Raw genomic sequence first — 21182 nt, 5'->3', positions numbered from 1 at the left:
AATTTTTATTCAACTTATAAATATAATTAATTTCATTTTTTTTAAACATCCCGCGATTTTGTCATAGAAGTCGCGCTTTTATTTCAAACCCTATAATGTTTGACTTCCCTGATTAAAAATACTCATTGGAAGGTATTGAAAAAGATGAGAATTGAATACTTTTTAATAAATTCTATTCCACAAGGTTTTCATCTGGATATAAAATTAATACTTTGCAATTATATCGAATCTCCCTGGTTAAGAATTCCGATTGGTATCCGATTGAGTATAATCGGAATGAATCGGTTTCAATCAGAAAAAGTGTATAAAAATAAAAAAAAATTTGGAAAATCCAAAAGTGCACGCCTCGAACGCTCATGTTATGTTTTTTTTTTTAATTTAAATTTCGAATAAAATTGAATATCCCGCTCTTTTCCCATAGAAATTTCCATGGTAAATATACGGTAATAAAAGTAAAAAAAATAAATAAGGAGAACATTCCTAATGAAAAATGGCGGCAGTGTGTGTTTGTTTACATGTAAGATTGCCGGTTTTAACCGTAATGATTTATTTTTAAAAAAACGAGAAGGCCTACAGTAGTGATTTTTGAAAGGAACCTTCTTTGCTTATTTCTGAAAATTTTGAAAAAAAAATTAAGTAGTTTCGTCAAGTCGTTCTCGAGATATCCGTACCACGCCGTTTTTTTGAACCACAGACTAATGGACGTCCACGATAAATTTTTTTTAATGAACTTTTTTTTATATTAATACATATTAGACAAATTAAAAAAAGTATCAGGATTATTTATTAGTGTTTCAGCTTTATATTGATGTGTTTTTCATAATGTGTAAGAGTAATAGAAAAAAAATATATGCACTTTAATGAGTGGAAATCGTGTGACCTTGACAGGTTGGTTATAAAGCACAACCTCTCCGCTTCACTTCCGAGGCGTACAATATTATTTTCCGATTGAATCCGATTCAAATTTTTGAATGGGATTTATTCAGTTCACACTAATTCTTTACTCGCCTAAAGGAAATTTTTACTTACCCCAAGAAATTTTTTGCATTGTGGATAGAAAACAAAAATTTATTTAGAACTAGAAAAAATTACTTGGTGCAAGGAATTATTTCTTGACCAAAAAAATATTTTCTCGCTCCGCGACAATTTTTTTATTTAAATGATAATGCATGAAATTTCTTGGTGCAAATTAAAATTTTGTTGCGGCAAGAAATCCTTTTTTTCTGCGTATTTTATAAATTTACTAGTGATATTTGAGCAGTCACGTAGTGACTGCAGGTTGCTTGTTCCTGCGGAAATATAATACAGAGAACTAAAAATTCAAATTTTAAATTTTCGCGCCAAAATAATAAGACACCAGTGACCGGTAGTTTTTGAAATTATTCAGTCGTCTGTACATTAATTTCATTAAAATATTTAATATCAGATGTCATTATCATACATTTCCACATGTCACCACATATATACATATATATACAAAATATGAGAATGAGATATGATCCAGTTTCTAATCGAAAAAATTTTAATAACAAATTTTTATAAAATAAATTTATTTACATAATCTTTTATAATATTTTAATATAAATTTTATATCAATAAATATAAATGTAATTAATGAGAAAAATTAATCACCATAAAAATAATAATAATGACAATAATTAATTAATAAATTGAATTCTATAAATAAAAGTGATTGTAACCTAGAAAATTATTGTGGAAATATTTATTTATATATTAAAAAAAACCGACTAATTAAGTGAGTAATTACATAAAATTATTAATTAATAATTGAATATTACAGTAATTAATTATTTTATTTTTCATATATATTTTGAATTGTCATTTTTTTTATTTTTTAATTGAGCGCAACAAGTGTCTGTTGATAATTTTGACATTCTTCTTTATCTCAATAAATATGTACATATATAGATATATAAATATATAAATATATATTTAAATGTATAAAAAACAAATTAAAATCATGTAAGGAAAAATTTTATTTTTAAATTAATTTAAAAAAAAATTTCGTTTTTGAGTACAAAAAATTCCATGATTTTTTTTTTTATTTTTTAAAAAGTTACCAAAAAAATGGGCGTTGTTCTATTAATTAATTATTCATAGTAATTTTTTTTTTAATTAAAAAAAAATAATTTTTAAAATTTACTCGAGAATTTTTTTTACAAAATTCATTAAATTTACAAACAATTTTTTAAATTTACGAAATTTTATAAAAAATTCAAATTTTTTTTTAAATTTAAAAATAAAAAACTGCCGAACTTACCTCAATATTTCGTAATTAAAATTTTTTTAAAATTATTTATTAATTTGTACTTTTATTTCTTAATAACTGAGTGATTATTTTTATTTTTCGTCAAACGTAATTAGTAATTAATTAAATTTTTATTTTTTTAAGTTGATAATTTTTTTGTTATTTTATTAATTCTTAATTTTTTTTTTATTTTTTATTGATAATCAGTTAAATATATGTAATAATAAAAATGGGAAAAGGTGAAGATTCAAATGGATCCGAGGATGGAGATTCGACGAGCAGTGGCAATAAATATAATTCTTCATCAACAACTGAAGCCAGTAAAATGTTAGAGGCTGCATTATTACAAATGGATGGAATTATATCTGGTAATTATTTTTTTAAATTGTAATATTTTTATTTTCTTTGACCCAGAAAATTATGGAGAAAAAAAAATTTTTTTGTACACAGAAAAAAAAATTTCTTGGTGCAGAAATTTTTTTTTTGCTCTGAGAAATTTTGTTCCCATGCCAAGAAAATTTTGTTTGAAATTTTTGATGCAAAAAATTTCTTGAGGCGAGTAAAAATTTTTTTGCGCCAGAAAATCATTTTTTTCTGTGTACAAGAAAATTTATCTCTTGGAATCAATGATCTGGTCCACTGCGTCTTGGGACTAGAGAATTAACCCCCGACCGTTCATCCCCGTGACAACTGTTCCCCACAACAATTACTCCCAATAATATAATTTTATCCTTAAAATAGTATAATTAAGAGAAACGCAAATAATTAATTTTTTTAATTATAAATATTTTTTTTTCACGAAAAAATAAAAAATTTGGAAAATCCAAAAGTGCATGACTCATAATGCTCATTTATTATGAAATAATAAAATAATAATAAAAAAATGACGGGAAGCACGAATGAATTGAAAATACATAAAATTTTCTTTCATTAAAATTTGTTGTTTTTTTTTTTTTTTTTTTTTTTTTTTAATTATATTAGTATTTTTTTTATAATTATAAAAGAACCTACTCAAAATATCTCGATTAATAACAAAAAAAAAAAATATATGTAAATAAAAAAAAAAATTAAAAAAATTGAATTAAAAAAATTCTGGCTTAGCAATTAGCAAAATTTTTTCCGCCCCTGGTGGAATAAATGTACGTATAATGTATAGGGGGCATTCCACGCCAAATCGACCACTTTTGACCCCGACCCCTTTCGATTTGGCTGAAAATTTTTTTTCTTTTTATACCCGATTAAAATCATTTTTCAGAAAATTTTCAAATTTTTTTACCCAACCCAAAAAAAGTTATGAGTTTTTCAAAAATAAGGCTTTTATTTTATCAAATAGCTATAACTTCTTCAAGAATTGACTAATCGGGACGTTTTTTTTTTCAAAATTTTTGTCATTGAATGTACTTTAAAAAAAAAAATACAAAAAAATTTTATGATGATAAACTCTATGAAATTTTCAGTTTTTTTGAAAAAAACCGTGATTTTCTTAAAGTACGTCATGTTTTATTTTTTTTTTTATTTTCTCAAAAAAAACTTCATTTAATGCTGCAATTTTTCCCGCCAATCCTAGAGTGGGCCGACTATTCCTTCTATTTTTTTTTATCAATTGAAAAAAAAATTTTTGCCCAGTTGGGCTTATTTTGGAGGATTACCACTATCAATGAATTTTTTCGTCTCAATTCTTCAAAGCCGGATGTCATCTATAAATCCTCAAAAATTTCCAGACTGATGTTTAGCAAAATAAGCCCAACTGGGCAAAAATTTTTTTTCAATTGATAAAAAAAAATAGAAGGAATAGTCGGCCCACTCTAGGATTGGCGGGAAAAATTGCAGCATTAAATGAAGTTTTTTTTGAGAAAATAAAAAAAAAAATAAAACATGACGTACTTTAAGAAAATCACGGTTTTTTTCAAAAAAACTGAAAATTTCATAGAGCTTATCATCATAAAATTTTTTTGTATTTTTTTTTTTAAAGTACATTCAATGACAAAAATTTTGAAAAAAAAAACGTCCCGATTAGTCAATTCTTGAAGAAGTTATAGCTATTTGATAAAATAAAAGCCTTATTTTTGAAAAACTCATAACTTTTTTTGGGTTGGGTAAAAAAATTTGAAAATTTTCTGAAAAATGATTTTAATCGGGTATAAAAGGAAAAAAAATTTTCAGCCAAATCGAAAGGGGTCGGGGTCACAAGTGGTCGATTTGGCGTGGAATGCCCCATAGATACATCACCATCCATGTTAATTTTACATAGATATTAGGGTGGCCCAAAAAAACTGACTATTTTTAACTTCCCGCTAAGAAAATTGCAAATTTTCAAAAAAGGGAAGTTATTGGTTTCGGTCCGATTTTCGAAAATCGAGTTTTCATCAGATGTCGACGTTTTGAGGTCCTAGGAAACTATTCTGACTATTCCCGCGTGGACGTCCGTGTGTATGTGTGTTTGTGTGTGTGTGTGTGTGTGTGTGTGTGTGTGTGTGTGTGTGTGTGAACTTTTTTTTGTCCGACGATATCTTTGGAACGGATGAACCGATTTGAACGTACTTGGTGGCGATCTAAAGAGCTCACCAAAACTTAGTCTTGATTAGATTTTGGGGTAAATCGGTCATGTAGTTTACAAGTTATAGAAAGAATAAGAATTAAAATTTTTTTTTTATTTTAGTTTTTTATTGATTTCTCATAAACGACTTATACGATCAACTTCAAAATCTAATCAGCTCTAGAACTCAATAAAACGCGTCGATTGCCGCCTCAACCATCAAAATCGGTTCATTCGTTCGTGAGATATCGTGGGCAAAAGAAATGCCAAAAAACGGTTTTTTGCGAATATCTTTGAAACGACTTAACCAAACAATTTCAAAATTTAATCAGCTCTAGAACTCAATAAAACACGTGATTGCCGCCTCAATCATTGAAATCAGTCGATTCGTTCGTGAGATATCGTGGGAGAAAGAAATGCTAAAAACGGTTTTTTTCGAAAAGAATGGGATACAATAGTATTTTCGAGCTCGAAGAGCTCGAAAATGTACTCACAACAATGTTTTCGAGCTCAAGGAGCTCGCAAACAGCGGAAAGTTTTGGGGCTGGCCCGCAGGGTCAACCGATAGACAGATTTTTTTTTTCGAGTCTCTAATGAAAATTCGTTAATTTAAGATGTTTTAAGAAGCTTCTCCAAAAATCAGCTCGATAAAAAATTTTCAAGAGGTCGCTCACGAATTTTGAAAATATAAAAAATGATTGGAATTCGGATTTTTTGTTTTTGAATTTTTCTTCCTCGTGGCAACAATATTTTATATCTGTAAAATTATGACTATGCTGAAAATTTGAGCCCAATATTTAAATATTTAAACGGCGCTCAAGAATTTTGAATATTAACTGATAATATGTAACTAATACTTTGAAATAGTTTTTGTATTTTTTTATAACTCAATTATTGTCATTTCACTTAAATGTAACTTTTGCATAACCGAAAATATACAGGACAGTCTTAAACAATAAAATTAGGTAAGTTTTGAATAAGCAAAAAAACCTAAAAATTGAATTAAAAAATAAAAAAGTATGCAAATAACTTATTATTTATATTTCTCGGGTTGTATTTTTATTCATTATGATACAAATTGATGGTGAAAAAATTGAGAAACTTTATTATTAACATTCAAGGGTCGCTCGAAAACATCCAAGAGACAGTACTCGGAAACATTCAAAATTCTTGAGCGACGTTTAAATATTTGAATTTTGGGCTGAAATTTTCAGGGTAGTTATGATTTTATAAATATAAACTGTAGCTGCTACGAGAAAGAAGAAATTTAGAACAAAAAAATCCGAATTTCGATCATTTTTGATATTTTCAAAATTCGTGAGCGACCTTTTGAAAATTTTTTATCGAGCTGATTTTTGGAGAGGCGTCTTAAAACATCTTAAACCACCAAATTTTCATTAGACTCGAAAAAAAAAATAGTCGGTTTTTTTGGGCCACCCTAATAGATATATATAGATATAGTTATACAGCGTTTTTTATTATTTTATTAATTGTAATTAAACGACACTGAGTTACCTAGCCATTCGTACTAGGGGACCTACAAATTGTTCAAAGAAATTTAAAAAAAAAAATTTGATTCAATTACTAAATTTTTTCGCAAGTTATCAAGTATACGAGTTCCATACTTGACGGACAGGAAATTTTTTTAAACTATTTTGATGTTATTTCCGTTTTTATTGAACTAAATAAATTTTTGAAAAGTATAGAATTAATCTCCATTAAATTATCTTCAAAATTGTGTGCAAAATATCTTAATTCTGTGAAATAACAAGGCGTGCAAAAATGATTATCAAGAAAAAATTTTCTTAGTTCAACAGAATTTATAATCGAATCAAAAATCCAAATTCAAGATTTTTTTTGAATTATAAAATTTTTATTCTCTGGAAATCAGAATCAAAATTAATTTGCTCCTAGAAAAATTTTCTGTAACCAAGAAAATTATCACAAAAAAATTTTTTTTCTTAAAACTCACTCTTTTGTTCGTCGAAAAAATTTGATTTATAAAAAAAATTGAACGCAGAATTACTGGTACCGCCCGCTCGTATATAACTGCATATATTTGTTATTGATATATTTATAAATATATATAAATAATCTCGATAGGTACATGTGCAGATACAACAGACGTATCGCATTCTTTATGTGACTGGAAAGAATCCGTCAAAGAAACTACAAGAGCTCTAATATCAGCGATTCAAAATGCTCCATTTTTACCGCCACCTCCTGATCAAAATACTGTTGAATTTTTACTGCAATGGCTCAAACCGGTAAGGTTATTTAATATTCACCTTAATTATTAATTTAACCATTTTACAAATATTTACTATCGATTTTTATTTTCCATTTATGAAAAAAATATTTTTAACAAAAAAAATTAAAAGGATTTTTTTAATAAAAATAATGAAATTTTTTAATTTTCAATATTTTTAATAAAATTTTGTGTAAAATAAATCGTTTTTGTTTCAAACTCGACAAAAAAAATTACATTTCCCAAAAAATTTAAAACTTTTTATCGAAAATTCAAAAGTTATTAAAAAAAAAGTTGCGATTAGTTTTTGGAAAATAACTTTGTTAATATTGAGTTTTTAAAAAAATCTTAAGAATCCTTTTTTGTAGCACTCGAAATTCTCTACAAAAAAGGTATCTTACATTTTTCTCATAAATTCGATTCTTATCGACATATTTTGAGTTTAAAATTCAAATAATTAAATTTCTACAAAAAAAGTTTTTCTAAAAAAATTGTGATCCGTTATTTGAAAAAATCTTTGTATATATTGAGTTTTCAAAAAAATCTTAAGAATCCTTTTTTGTAGCTCTTTGAATTCTCTACAAAAAAAGTATCTTACTTTTTTCTCAAAAATTCGATTCTTATCGATATATTTTGAGTTTAAAATTCAAATAATAAAATTTCTACAAAAAAAGTTTTTCTAAAAAAATTGTGATCCGTTTTTTGAAAAAATCTTTGTAAATATTGAGTTTTAAAAAAAATATAAGGAATCCTTTTTTGTAGCACTCAAAATTCTCCACAAAAAAGGTGTCTTACACTTTTCTCATAAATTCAATTCTTATCGACATATTTTGAGTTTAAAATTAAATATTTAAATTTCTACAAAAAAAGTTTTTCTAAAAAAATTGTGATCCGTTTTTTGAAAAAATCTTTGTATATATTGAGTTTTCAAAAAAATCTTAAGAATCCTTTTTTGTAGCTCTTTGAATTCTCTACAAAAAAAGTATCTTACTTTTTTCTCAAAAATTCGATTCTTATCGATATATTTTGAGTTTAAAGTTCAACTAAAAACAATTTCAGTTTTCGTAAATAATTAAATGTGTCGCTTACATATATATTTAGTTCCACTAGAGTACGCCCGGTACTAGTATAGTACATTTCCCTATTAAATTATTGAATAATTGAAATACCGGAGAGATTTTCTAGTGAATAATTAAAATAAAATAAAAAATAATGAACTCGCTTCATAAGCTTATAAATTTATCAAAATAAAATTATTACGCTAGAAGGGATAAATACAGTATATCTATTTATAAATTAAGTCTGGATTATTTGGTGCGTGTTAATTTTAGACGAATTTCTAAAGGCACACCCGCTTAAAATCAACTCAGTTTGTCTGCATTCATTTCGTTTGTTGTTTAGAGTTATCACGAGCGTTGTGTTTTATTACCTTTTCATTAAATATTATCAACATTTTTAAGTGACAGTGAACTATTATTATTTTTATTTTACAATGGAAAATTGGAACGGTAAAGATTTGCATCCGATTATTGAAGAGGAAGATAAATCTAAAGGTTCTTTTTTTTTTTATTTTAGTTTTTTTAAATTGTCATATATACAAGGCTATAACTTTTTAAGGATTGGGTTTAGGAGAATTTTTGTAAGGGATAAATTTGTAGAGAATTTAATTTACTACAAATTTTTACTCCGTGAAAATTTATGAAAAGTCGATATTTTTCGAGTTATGATAATTTGAAATGGGTGTTAGCAAAAATTTGGAAAAATTTGAATTTTTTTTTTTTTAAATTACGATAACTTTGAAACTATTGATTTTATTGCAATTATCAACTAGAAAAAAAATTTAGAGAATTAAATTCTCTACAAATTTATTTCTTACAAAAATTACCCAAAATTTGATATTTTACGAGTTACGATAAGTTGATTTTATTATCATCAGTAATTACCTAAATTTGGAAAAATTTGAATTTTTTTTTTTTTAAATTACGATAACTTTGAAACTATTGATTTTATTGCAATTATCAACCAGAAAAAAAATTTAGAGAATTAAATTCTCTACAAATTTATTTCTTACAAAAATTACCCAAAATTTGATATTTTACGAGTTACGATAATTTGATTTTATTATCATCAGTAATTACCTAAATTTGGAAAAATTTGATTTTTTTTTTTTTTAAATTACGATAACTTTGAAACTATTGATTTTATTACAATTATCAATCAGACAAAAAATGTAGAGAATTAAATTCTCTACAAATTTATTTCTTACAAAAATTACCTAAAAATTGATATTTTATGAGTTACGATAACCTGATTTTATTATAATCAGTCATCACCTAAATTTGGAAAAAGTTGAATTTTGTTTTCTTTTTAAATCACCGTAACTTAAAAACTATCAATTTTATGACAATTATCAATCAGACCAAAAATGTAGAGAATTAAATTCTCTATAAATTCATTCCTTACCAAAATTACCCTAAACTCAATACTTAAAAAGTTATGAAACTTATAAACCGCGATTCAAAATTCGCTTCTATTATCGATATTAAAAATGTCTATTCAAATAAAAATTAGACTCGATATCCGAGTCCGATAGCTCGACAATAAAAAACTGGAAGAATCATTGGCGTCGTCAGCTTTACAGTCAAAATAACGCCGATGAAGAAGAAGAAGAATTCCAAGACTATGACGACATAGATGAAGAATATTCATCCCAAACTTCAACGGAGTCTCTCAAAAAAACATGCGAAGATTCATTTAAATCAAACTATTTTTCGTCTTTCAAATCAGTGAAGAATAAAAAAAAAATTAATTACCCCGAGTCGGTCGCGAAAGAGCTGAGCGGAATAAAAAGATGCAATGGCACTAAAACTTTGAACAAACAGTTGAAAAAAAATTACTCTAGTGGGCGATTTATAAACAACAGCCGCTTAATTAATTTAAACACTTGTGGGGCGAGTATCGCCGGCGGAGGGGGAGTAAGTGGTGGTAATTATCCAAGTGGTTCATTAGACAGACGGAGAAAACGGTTACGTAATCGTAATGAACGCGATCAACGCGCTAAATCTCAAAGTGACTTGTGCTATGAACGTGACCGCGTTACCCCTCTTCATTATTGCTCGCTGCAGCAATTTCATTGTCAGTACTCAAGTAATCCGTGCATTAATTGCTTCAATAATAACACTGAGGTACTAATTTCTATTGATCTTTTATTTTTGCTAATTATTTACAGACTCTAGGGTACAAAGTGAGGCTTGGAAGTAATTTTAAGATTAGTTCCTTGACTGTCCTCTAGATGGCGCAGGCAGTTATTTATTTTCTCACATGTAGAAACTTATTATATAATTGTTATATACAGGAAAAGTTTTGAGAGAATTTTAGAGTTAGTTTCTTAATTCGCCCCTAGATGGCGTTGATAATTTCTTTTTCTTACAAGTAGACACTTATTACAAAGTTGATATACACAAGAAAATTATCCCAAAGTTACGAAGTTAGTTCCTTAACTGTCCTCTAGGTGGCGCGGGCAGTTATTTTTTTTTCTCACATGTGTAAACTTATTATACATTTGTTATTAATAGGAAAAGTTTTAAAAGAATTTCAGTTAGTTTTTAATTAGCCCCTAGATGGCGTTGATAGTTTTTTTTCGCACACGTAGACACTTATTACAAAGTTGATATACAAAAAAAAATTATCCCACAGTTACGAAGTTAGTTCCTTGACTGTCCTCTAGATGGCGCAGGCAGTTATTTTTTTTCTCACAAGTAGAAACTTATTATACAATTGTTATAGATAGGAAAAGTTTTAAGATAGTTTTGGAGTTAGTTCTTTAACTCGCCTCTAGATGGCGCAGACAATTATTTTTTCCCACTAGTAGAAACTTTTAAAATAAACATAAAAATATATATGACAAATTTTGATGTTAGTTCTTCAACTTAACCCAAGATGGCATGGGATTTTTTTTCTCACAGAAACTCATTACAAAATTAATATATATGTAAGATAAGTATCTTGAAGCTAAGAGTTTAGTTTGTTGACTGCTCCTTAGATGGCGCAGACAGTTGTTTTTTCTCACTAATAGAAATATTATTCCGATCAATAAAAAACAATCGAATTTTGAAATGAACATTTATGAGACCTTTGAGTTTTAGACGGCATGTTCATGGAAAAAATAACAATAATAATAATAATAATTTTCAGGAGCGATTAAGAAAATTAGAAAATGATCGCGCAGGATTAAATATGGAAGTTGCCGTATTATCGGAACAAGTCGACGCTCAATCAACCAAAATAATGGAACTCGAACATTTGTTACAAGAAAAAAAAAATTGCTTACGACAATTAGATGACGCATTACAACAAGTACGTACTTCTATGAATCAATTTAATTTCCTGAAAAAAAAAAATCAAAAAAAATAAAAAATGACTATTTCAAAATGGCGGCATGTGGGTACTCATTTCAGAGGAAATTTACCAAAGAATTCCATGAAAATTTTTATTTTTAAAACAATTCAAAAATTAAAAATTTTTTAATTCAAAAAAAGTCACATATTCAAAACATAGTCTTGTGGGTACTCTTTCTTTCAGAAATCGTCTCTAGAATTCACTAGTCTAATCAATTTTCTAAAAAAAATTGAAAACCTGTTTTTCAATTTTTTTGTATAATAAAAAAAATGAACAATGACTTCTTAACAATGGCGGCTTGTGGGTACTTATTTTAAAGGAAATTTACTAACGAATTCCATAGAAAATTTATTTTTAAAAAAATTCAAAATTTTCAAAATTCAACAAAACCACTTATTCAAAACATAGTCTTGTGGGTACTCTTTCTTTCAAAAATCGTCTCTAGAATTCACCAGTACAATCGAGTTTCCAAAAAACATTGAAAGCCTTTTTTTCAATTTTTTTAAATAATAAAAAAATGAACAATAACTTCTTCAAAGTGGCGGCTTGTGGGTACTCATTTTAAAGAAAATTTACTACGGGATTCCATGAAAATTTTTATTTTTTAAAAAATTCAAAAATTAAAAATTTTTAAATTTCAAAAAAATCACTTATTCAAAACATAGCCTTGTGGGTACTCTTTCTTTCAGAAATTGTCTGTACAATTCACTAATCTATTCAATGTTCCAAAAAAAATTGAAAACCTTATTTTCAAATTTTTTGTCGAATAAAAAGAATTAAAAAATTAACAAATGATCGAATTAATTTTTATTTTTTCAGGAAATATTATCAAAAAGTGCGTTAGAAACTCAAAAGCTTGAATTATTAACCTCATTATCAGAAATGAAGTTGAAACAAGCAAATCTAGAGCACGAAAATATGACACTACGTAATGCTGCTTCAATTGCTAACGTACGTAGTGATAAATTATTTAAAAATAAAATTGATTAATTACCATTTAATATAAATTTAATAAATTAAAATTACAATAGGGTGAAAAATTTAGTCGGCACACAGGACAATACAGTAGCTTACCACGTCCGCCGACGGTACCAAAAAAAGGTGTCGCCTTTGGTAAGAAATTATCTTCATCTCCATCGACACCCCAATCGCAATCTCAATCAAATTTACCAACAATTATTTATAACCCTGGTTTGTTATCGCAATCACAAATTCACTTACAATCTCAATTAGTATCGCCACCCGCCAACGTGAGAGGAATTATCTCATCAAGATGTTTGTCCGCTCCACATTTAGGTTTTTTTTTTTTTTAATGCAATTTTAAAAGAAGAATGAAATTGTTTTATTGCCTTGTTTATTTTAACAATTTCCTCTAAAATCTCTAAATACGCTAACTACAATTGCATCTGCACGTTGCTTAAATGAAACCGCTGAAAAAAATCATAATCGGATGAAATAATTTTCTTTTTATCTTGAGATGGATAATAAAAAAATACTTGAATGATTTATTTTAAAATGTGGGGAGCTGTGGAGATTTATTAGCTCCTTTTGATGCCGCGAGAATTTTTTAAATCGGTTGATTACATCGCGAGTTATCAAGAATCCGTACATTCGAACATCCGTACACGGAAATTGAAATTTGCTCCAATATTCTTGAAAATTTTTTTAGGGCTTAAAATAATGTAATTAAAGTGAAATTTATCTTATAAAGCCTAAAATTTATTCAATTAATCTGTGAATTATTTTTTTAAAAATAATTAAAGAATTCGTTTTTTTCAAAACTTTAATTTTTAAATAATTCGAAAATTTTTTAATCGATTGATTTGAAAATTGACAGGGTTATCAAGATCGATTAACTTTTCAAACTGTCGCAAAAATCAATCCAATCGGATAATTAGATCACGAGATATAAGAAATCCGTACATTCGTACATCCGTACACGGAAATTTATATTTGCTCTGAAATTCTTAAAAAAATTTTCTGTGATTTGAAATTACCTAATAAGAGTAAAATTGGTTTTCTAAATCGTAACATCTATCAGATTTTTTTTTTTTAAATTTCATTTTTCATATAATTCGAAATGGTCTCGATCGATCGATTCGAAAATTTTCAGGGTTCTCAAGATCGATTAACTTTTTAAATTGCCGCGAAAATTAATCAAGTTAATTGATTAGATCGCGAGATATAAGAAATCCGTACATTCGAACATCCGTACACGGAAATTGAAATTTGCTCCAATATTCTTGAAAATTTTTTTAGGACTCAAAATAATATAATCAAAGTAAAATTTATCTTGTAAAGCCTAAACTTTATTCAAATAAACCGCGAATTATTTTTTTAAAAAATAATTGAAGAATTTTTTTTTTCAAAATTTTGATTTTTTAATAATTCGAAAATTTTTTAATCGATTGATTTGAAAATTGTCAGGGTTATCAAGATCGATTAACTTTTCAAACTGTCGCAAAAATTAATCCAATCGGATAATTAGATCACGAGATATAAGAAATCCGTACATTCGTACATCCGTACACGGAAATTTATATTTGCTCTGAAATTCTTAAAAAAATTTTCTGTGATTTGAAATTACCTAATAAGAGTAAAATTGATTTTCTAAATCGTAACATCTATCAGATTTTTTTTTTTTCAAAATTTCATTTTTCATATAATTCGAAATGGTCTCGGTCGATCGATTCGAAAATTTTCAGGGTTCTCAAGATCGATTAACTTTTTAAATTGCCGCGAAAATTAATCAAATTAATTGATTAGATCGCGAGATATAAGAAATCCGTATATTCGTACATCCGTACACGTAAATTGAGATCTGCTCCAAATGACTTGAAAATCATTTTCCAGGACTAAAATCGTTCAAATAACTTGAAAATCCTATCGAAGACTAAAAAATTTTGTTATTAACCGCATTGCATTTGATTGTTGTTCTTATTTTTATGTTTTATAATTATTGACAATAATAATTAAGGAACTAAACGTAAAAATTATTGTAGCCGAAGAAGACAAAATAATAATGAATGAGTCAACGATAAGTTCACCACAAAAACAAAAACTACGACAACAATTACAGCAAGAAGAACAACAATATTACAACCATAATAAACAAGAGGAAATAGAAACGATTTCATCGATATCGAAGTCGTTGAAAGATTTATCGATGGAAGAAATCGAGTACTGGCTTGCGCAATTGGGGTTAGAGTGTTATTCTAGTGAATTGAGACGATGGGGAGCCACTGGCACTAAATTATTGGACTCGACGCCTCATCAGATCGAAAAAGAGTTGGATATTAAAAATACGTTGCATAGAAAAAAATTAATGTATGCTATCGAATGTGAACGATGTAATGGCGTCGGATTTTTAGGTTCTGATAAAGTAAGAAAACTTTAATTTTATATTATTCCAAGTCTGATTTTTTTCGATCGATTTAATACATCGATTATTGATCATAAATCGATTCGAGATATCGATTATGAATTTACTAAATCGGTTGATAAAATATCGATTTTATAAATCGATACAACATGGATCGATGAATTAAATCGATGTATCAAAAATCGATTTATTAAATTGATGTCTCATAAATGTATCGAACTGAATCGATATATCTTAAATCGATTATTCTAATCGATACCTCACACATCGATTTTTGATCATAAATCGATTCGAGATATCGATTATGAATTTACTAAATCGGTTGGTAAAATATCGATTTTATAAATCGATACAATCTGGATCGATTAATTAAATCGATGTATCAAAAATCGATTTATTAAATTGATGTCTCATAAATGTATCGAACTGAATCGATATATCTTAAATCGATTATTCTAATCGATACCTCACACATCGATTTTTGATCATAAATCGATTCGAGATATCGATTATGAATTTGCTAAATCGGTTGGTAAAATATCGATTTTATAAATCGATACAATATGGATCGATTAATTAAATCGATGTATCAAAAAACGATTTATTATATTGATGACTCATAAATTTATCGAACTGAATCGATATATCTTAATTCGATTATTCTAATCGATAGCTCACGAATCGATTTTTGATCATAAATCGATTCGAGATATCAATGATGAATTTACTAAATTGGATGATAAAATATCGATTCTATAAATGGATGTATCGATAATCGATTTATTAAATAGATGACTCATAAATTGAACGAACTGAATCGATATATCTTAAATCGAGGATTGTAATCGATACCTCACAAATCGATTAAATCATATTGACATATCATTATCGAGTATTCTAGTCTATATACCATGAATCGATTAGAGTGCATCGATATATCATAAATCGACCTATCACAAGTTGATTAACAAAATTGATTTATAATGAATCGATTAATTTCATCGATGTATTATAAATCGCTTAAAATCGAATAATCCAGTCGATATGTCATAAATCGATTAATTTCATTGATATGTCATAAATCGATTCAATGATTCGATATGTAATATATCGAATACGAAATCAATGTATTGATACTGAAAATATCGATTTGAGATATCGCAGTATCGAACATCGATACATTGAGTATCAAATTGTTAAATCGATATATCGAAATTCGATTCGAGAATTGATCTAAAACTTTAATGATTAAAATTCACTACTTAAATTATCAAATTATACCTTTCGATATATCAAATCAAAAATCGATGAATCGATATCTCGAATCGAAATTCGATACCTCAGGAAGAAAAATTAAAAAAAATTTTTTTTTAGATGGATAATTCAGCAGTTTTACGTTGGTTAGATGACATCGGTTTGCCGCAACACAAAGAGTCGTTTCAAAATGCCAAAGTCGATGGTCGCGTGTTGCATCGATTGACTACCGAAGATTTATTGAATCTCGGTGTCACAGCTCAACTACACGCCGCGAGTCTAAGACGCGGTATCCAAGTTCTCCGTGAATTAAATTTCGAGTTCGATAATTTAGAGCGCAGATCATTGTCGGGCGATGGCGCTGATGGTTCAAATATTGCGTTTTGGACGAACCATCGAGTGATGGAATGGCTCAGGGTCGTCGACTTGGCTGAATACGCACCTAATTTACGAGGCTCTGGTGTACACGGTGGGCTAATTGTCCACGAAGGACGTTTCACTACTGAATTATTGGCAGCTATTTTGAGTATACCGCCATCTAAGACGCTTTTGAGACGACATCTTACTACTCATTTTAATGAAATTCTTGGCCGTGATGTGGTACAGCATAAAAGAGAAATGGAAAATACTCTGGGTTTCGTACCTTTGACTTTAACTGCGAGATTGAAGGTAATTAATTTTCTAAAATGATTAAATTAATCCCATGGAAATGTTACCTTGTGGGTACTCTTTTCAAAAGTATTTTTTCAAAGAATTCAATAATGACTTTCATTTTGAAGAAAAAAATAAATTTTTACAATTCAAAATTTTTAAAAGTATCACGTGTTTAAAGTATGGGCTTGTGGGTACTCTTTCCAGAGGAAATTTTCTTGTGAATTCGGCAATGATTTCAAATTTGGAAAAAGGATGAAATTTACGAAATTCAAAATTTTGAAAAAAGTCACTTGTTTCAAATATAGGCTTGTGGGTACTCGTTCCAGAGGAAATCCATCAAAGAATTCAGTATCGAGTTCAAACTTGAGAGAAAAAAAAATTTCCAAAATTCAAAATTATGAGAAAAATCACTTGTTCTAAATATAGGCTTGTGGGTACTCATTTAAGAGGAAATTAACTACAAAATCCATGGAAAATTAGCATTTTACAAAAATCAAAAATTTCTAAATTTTTAATTTTGGAAAAAAATTTTTATAAACATAGCCTTGTGGGTACTCTTTCCACCGGAAATCGTACTAAGAATCCACCAGTACCATCAGTTATTCCAAAACATATCCCGAATTCCCACCCTCTGAAATTAACTACAGAATTTTTTTTTTCAATTTAAGGTCGCCAAAAAGTCACAGTTTACTCTTAAGCGAAAAAAGAGCAAAAGTGAAGTTGACTACGCGAACTTAGTCTGCCCTCTAGAGACTTCGCCACCAGGTACACCGACTTCGAATAATTCATCGGCAACAGCAAGCCCTAATCTAAACTCGCCTTCGATTTAATTTCATTAATAATACATTCATTTATTATTAATTAATTTTTTTTTTAAATATCAGCTCTTGCTTTTGTAGCCATAGCCGCAATCATCTACATCAATAATAATAATAATTAATTTAAAAAAAAAAAAAAACAATTTAATCATCTAGCGAACTAACGCATCGTCAGACTAATCGACTAATAGTAGGCATAAAAAGGTTTTTAATTAATTAATTAATTATTTGTTTGCTTATTAATTGAAAATTTTTTCTTTTAATTTCTATTAAAATAAAATTTTTTTTTCCACAGATTTGGAGATCGTCGAGCATCGGAAAATAATCGGATGTATTTGAATTTAATTATACGCTTATAATTAATTTTATAATTACGGGACCAATTATTTTTAAAAATATTTTATTATTTTTATTTTTATTAATATTTTAAAATAGCTTTAGTGTACTGTAGATATTTACATGTATTTATATATATATATAATATATATGATGACTAATTGACAATAATAATTATTACGTGTAATTATGATTATTAATTGCGTTTTATTTAATCAATGAATTTTATGGGAGTGTAGGGTCATTGGTACTCTTTTGAAAGGAAATAGAATGGAGACTAACAATAAGAATTTTTTTTTAGAAAATTTTTATATTTTCAAAAATATTTTGTATGGAAAAAAATTATTTAAAAATAAGGCTGTGGGTACTCGTTTGAGAGGTCATTGATCAGAAAATACGAATTTTTATATCTCCTTTTCAAAGTCAGAATTTTTGGAAATTTTGGATAAAAAATATTTGAATGCTACTGCATATTAATTTCCGTTCAAAAATCGACTACAATAGACTTTTTGTGCTGATTAATCAATTCGAGTAATCAAAATGAACACACTCGAAGTGAGGATCAAAAATTAATTCTTTGATAAATCTTTTCACCTCCATACAGAACTGCGTCTTGCAGCGATATCCACAAGTCGAAGGAGATATTTGAGTAGCAAGGAAGGAATCGGTGCTAATTTTTTCGTATGATCACCTAAGTCAATTAAAATATTTAAAATGAAATGTGGCTGATGTGTACCAGTAAAATTGTGTCGAGTACTTTCGTGTTATTTGAAAACATCAATAGTTTTATTTAAAATTTAAAAATCGATATCACTGTTATGGTTCCAAATATATATACATATTTTTCCAATGCATCCTTGACGTGAACCTTGAAAGATTGAATCAGTTGTTGGGTGACTTAATTGGTTACAAACAGATAGGTACACACTTTGCAAGCGCTTGATTGCCTGAGTCCATAGAACAATTAGTAGAAGGACATAAAGATGCCTTTAGATAACAGCAAATATAGATAATTCGTCACGGTAGATTGTCGTAAAAAATATATTTTTGCAGCAACGACAGTTGTCATAGAGACATTTTGTGGTTTTATAATTTGTGATCCCTTGCGAAGCCAGTAGTTATTTTGCTAACGCAGCATACGGACGTACTTGAAAAATTCTCCATCAAAATAAGTCTAGGAAATTTATTGTTTGAAATGAAAATATAAGATTAATAATTTAAATTATATTTAGTTTGATTGTCTTCAATAGAGATTAAAGTCATTGAATATTGTGGCGTTATTCTGTCAGAATAATGAGGTGTAATAAAATAATATTATTTTGTTATTGTTTATTTATTGTCAATGTTACGTGCAGTAATATAAAAATTAACGCGTCTTCACCAGAAGAAGATTCATCAAAACGTTTCATTAGCCATGCGGTAATTTCTATTATTAATTTAATTTTTTAAAATTTATTTCTAATTAACGATTAATTAACAAATTATTTATTGTTATCAATAGAGAAAAATAGTGGAGAAATGTTTTACAAATAATTCAAATCCAATTATAATAAGTGCTGACTTGATTAATGTCGATGACGAAGTAAAAAATCCACCTGATATTAATAATATAAAATCGTCGTTCATTATCATTAACGAGCATTTCAAGCCAACGAAGATCGAAGGGTATATTCCTGCTTATCCGACGTATGTCCTTTTGTTTAAATCGTTTCTAAAACTGACAGCGCTTATTGAAGAGTTAAGGAAATCAAAAATCTGGAGTATCAAGTCTCCGTTTTTTGTTCTCGACACTACGAAAGATTCTCGATGTATGAATGCTCAACCCGTACTAGGAATGCTACGGGAATATGGTTTATTATCTGCGTATTACTTGTGTTATAACCATGACAGAGATTCGACAATTGTTTACACCTTAAATCCTTTCACAAATTACGCTCCCTCACCGTGGGTCCAACTTGATGCCAGCCACGTATTTGTAGATAAAGCTGACGAGAAGTGGACATTCTATAATCTAAAATATTCAAAAGGTATTTATTTGTTTTCAAAACACTTGCGTTTTATATATTTCAGACTTTTTTCAAACTCACATATTTACATATGTATTTATTAGGGGCGTGCGAATAGTTCAAACTTGTGAATCATTCGTATCAATTGAACTGTTCGATTCGAACTACAAATCGTATAATTCGAATTATTCGCAAGTTAACTCTCATATTTATTTGAAAATTTCCGAATAACTCACAAATTTCCTTTTAAACGACTAGAAATTGTAATATTTTATTCCATAATTCAAGTCTTGCTAAAAAAGGAACATTTGATTCAATTCGATTCGAACACGATTCGCAAACCTCTTTGTATGACAGTTTTTATATATCTAGTTACAGGTAAAAATATATGTCAGGATATAATTTTTGACAAAACGAAAAATTTAGGCCGCCATAAAATAAAAACAGTATCTCTTGAGCAATTTCCAAATATGACTTTGGATAAAAAAGAAATTGAGAAAAAGAATTATATGAAAACGATGACGAATAAAAAATTAACAACATTATACACATTAATCCCGTACATTAATGCAACATATTCAGTTCACTTCTCGGAACAAGGTTTTTCCAACGAAGTTATGAATAACGGTTACATTGAAGAGTTAGTACGAAAAAAGTATGATGCCCACGATAAGTTAGTGCAATTAGCAGACACTAATTATCAGTTTACAGATATTATGGAACAATATACTTTATATGAATATTCAATATTGACTAGAAAGTCGAATTACTTGACGGTGATCAGCGAAATAACTTACAATTTACAATTCATTATTCTTTCAATCGTTTTTCTGTTATTGATATTAGTGGTCATATTAATTAATAATACGTTCAGGGTTAGTGAGAGTATTATGGACGTGGTGAGAATGTTGGCTAATATGGGAGTTATGTCTCCAATGGATCGCTTATCCATGAGAATCATTTACTTCTCCGGATTTCTATTCATATTCATAATAATGCCCGAGTTTCAGGGGCAAATATCCGCAATGTTGTCAAAACCAATCCGACGTAACGTCGAGTCGCTGAAAGATCTCCGAGACAATAAATACCACGTTTATTATCATTCACTTTTACTGAATGATATGATCAATGAAAAGTTGTGGGTTACTGATGAGGACAGAAAATATTTACATCCATTGAGTATTCTAGATCTTAAGAAATGCGAATATGAAGCTCAGAATAATTCGACTGTTGCATGTATCGGTATAAAGACGTCTCAATTAAATTCCGCTTTAAAATTAA

At 28.0% G+C, this 21182-nt stretch overlaps 1 protein-coding gene across 5 annotated transcripts; it reads left to right on the top strand.

The window, feature by feature from the left end:
- Window positions 1-1513: 1513 nt before the first annotated feature.
- LOC130674122 (liprin-beta-2) lies at window positions 1514-18091 on the top strand. 5 transcript variants are annotated; one of them, XM_057479380.1, is made up of 10 exons: window positions 1514-1756; window positions 2477-2637; window positions 6909-7072; window positions 11248-11409; window positions 12271-12402; window positions 12483-12747; window positions 14454-14833; window positions 16208-16756; window positions 17410-17763; window positions 17855-18091. In XM_057479380.1, exons 2-9 carry the CDS (start codon window positions 2499-2501, stop codon window positions 17569-17571), a joined length of 1953 nt encoding a protein of 650 aa, XP_057335363.1. In that variant the 5' UTR covers window positions 1514-1756; window positions 2477-2498; the 3' UTR covers window positions 17572-17763; window positions 17855-18091. The 5 variants fall into 5 exon arrangements, with proteins under 5 accessions (XP_057335363.1, XP_057335360.1, XP_057335359.1 ...); XM_057479377.1 differs by lacking the exons at window positions 1514-1756; window positions 2477-2637; window positions 6909-7072 and adding exons at window positions 8425-8606; window positions 9625-10238 and having other exon boundaries at window positions 17410-17506; XM_057479376.1 differs by lacking the exons at window positions 1514-1756; window positions 2477-2637; window positions 6909-7072 and adding exons at window positions 8425-8606; window positions 9625-10238.
- Window positions 18092-21182: the final 3091 nt, after the last annotated feature.

Source organism: Microplitis mediator, chromosome 9 (assembly GCF_029852145.1).
Source record: "Microplitis mediator isolate UGA2020A chromosome 9, iyMicMedi2.1, whole genome shotgun sequence".
Classification (NCBI taxonomy): Eukaryota; Metazoa; Arthropoda; class Insecta; order Hymenoptera; family Braconidae; genus Microplitis; species Microplitis mediator.
Note: the sequence above shows the minus strand (reverse complement) of the source record. Positions and strands in the feature narration are given on the sequence as shown.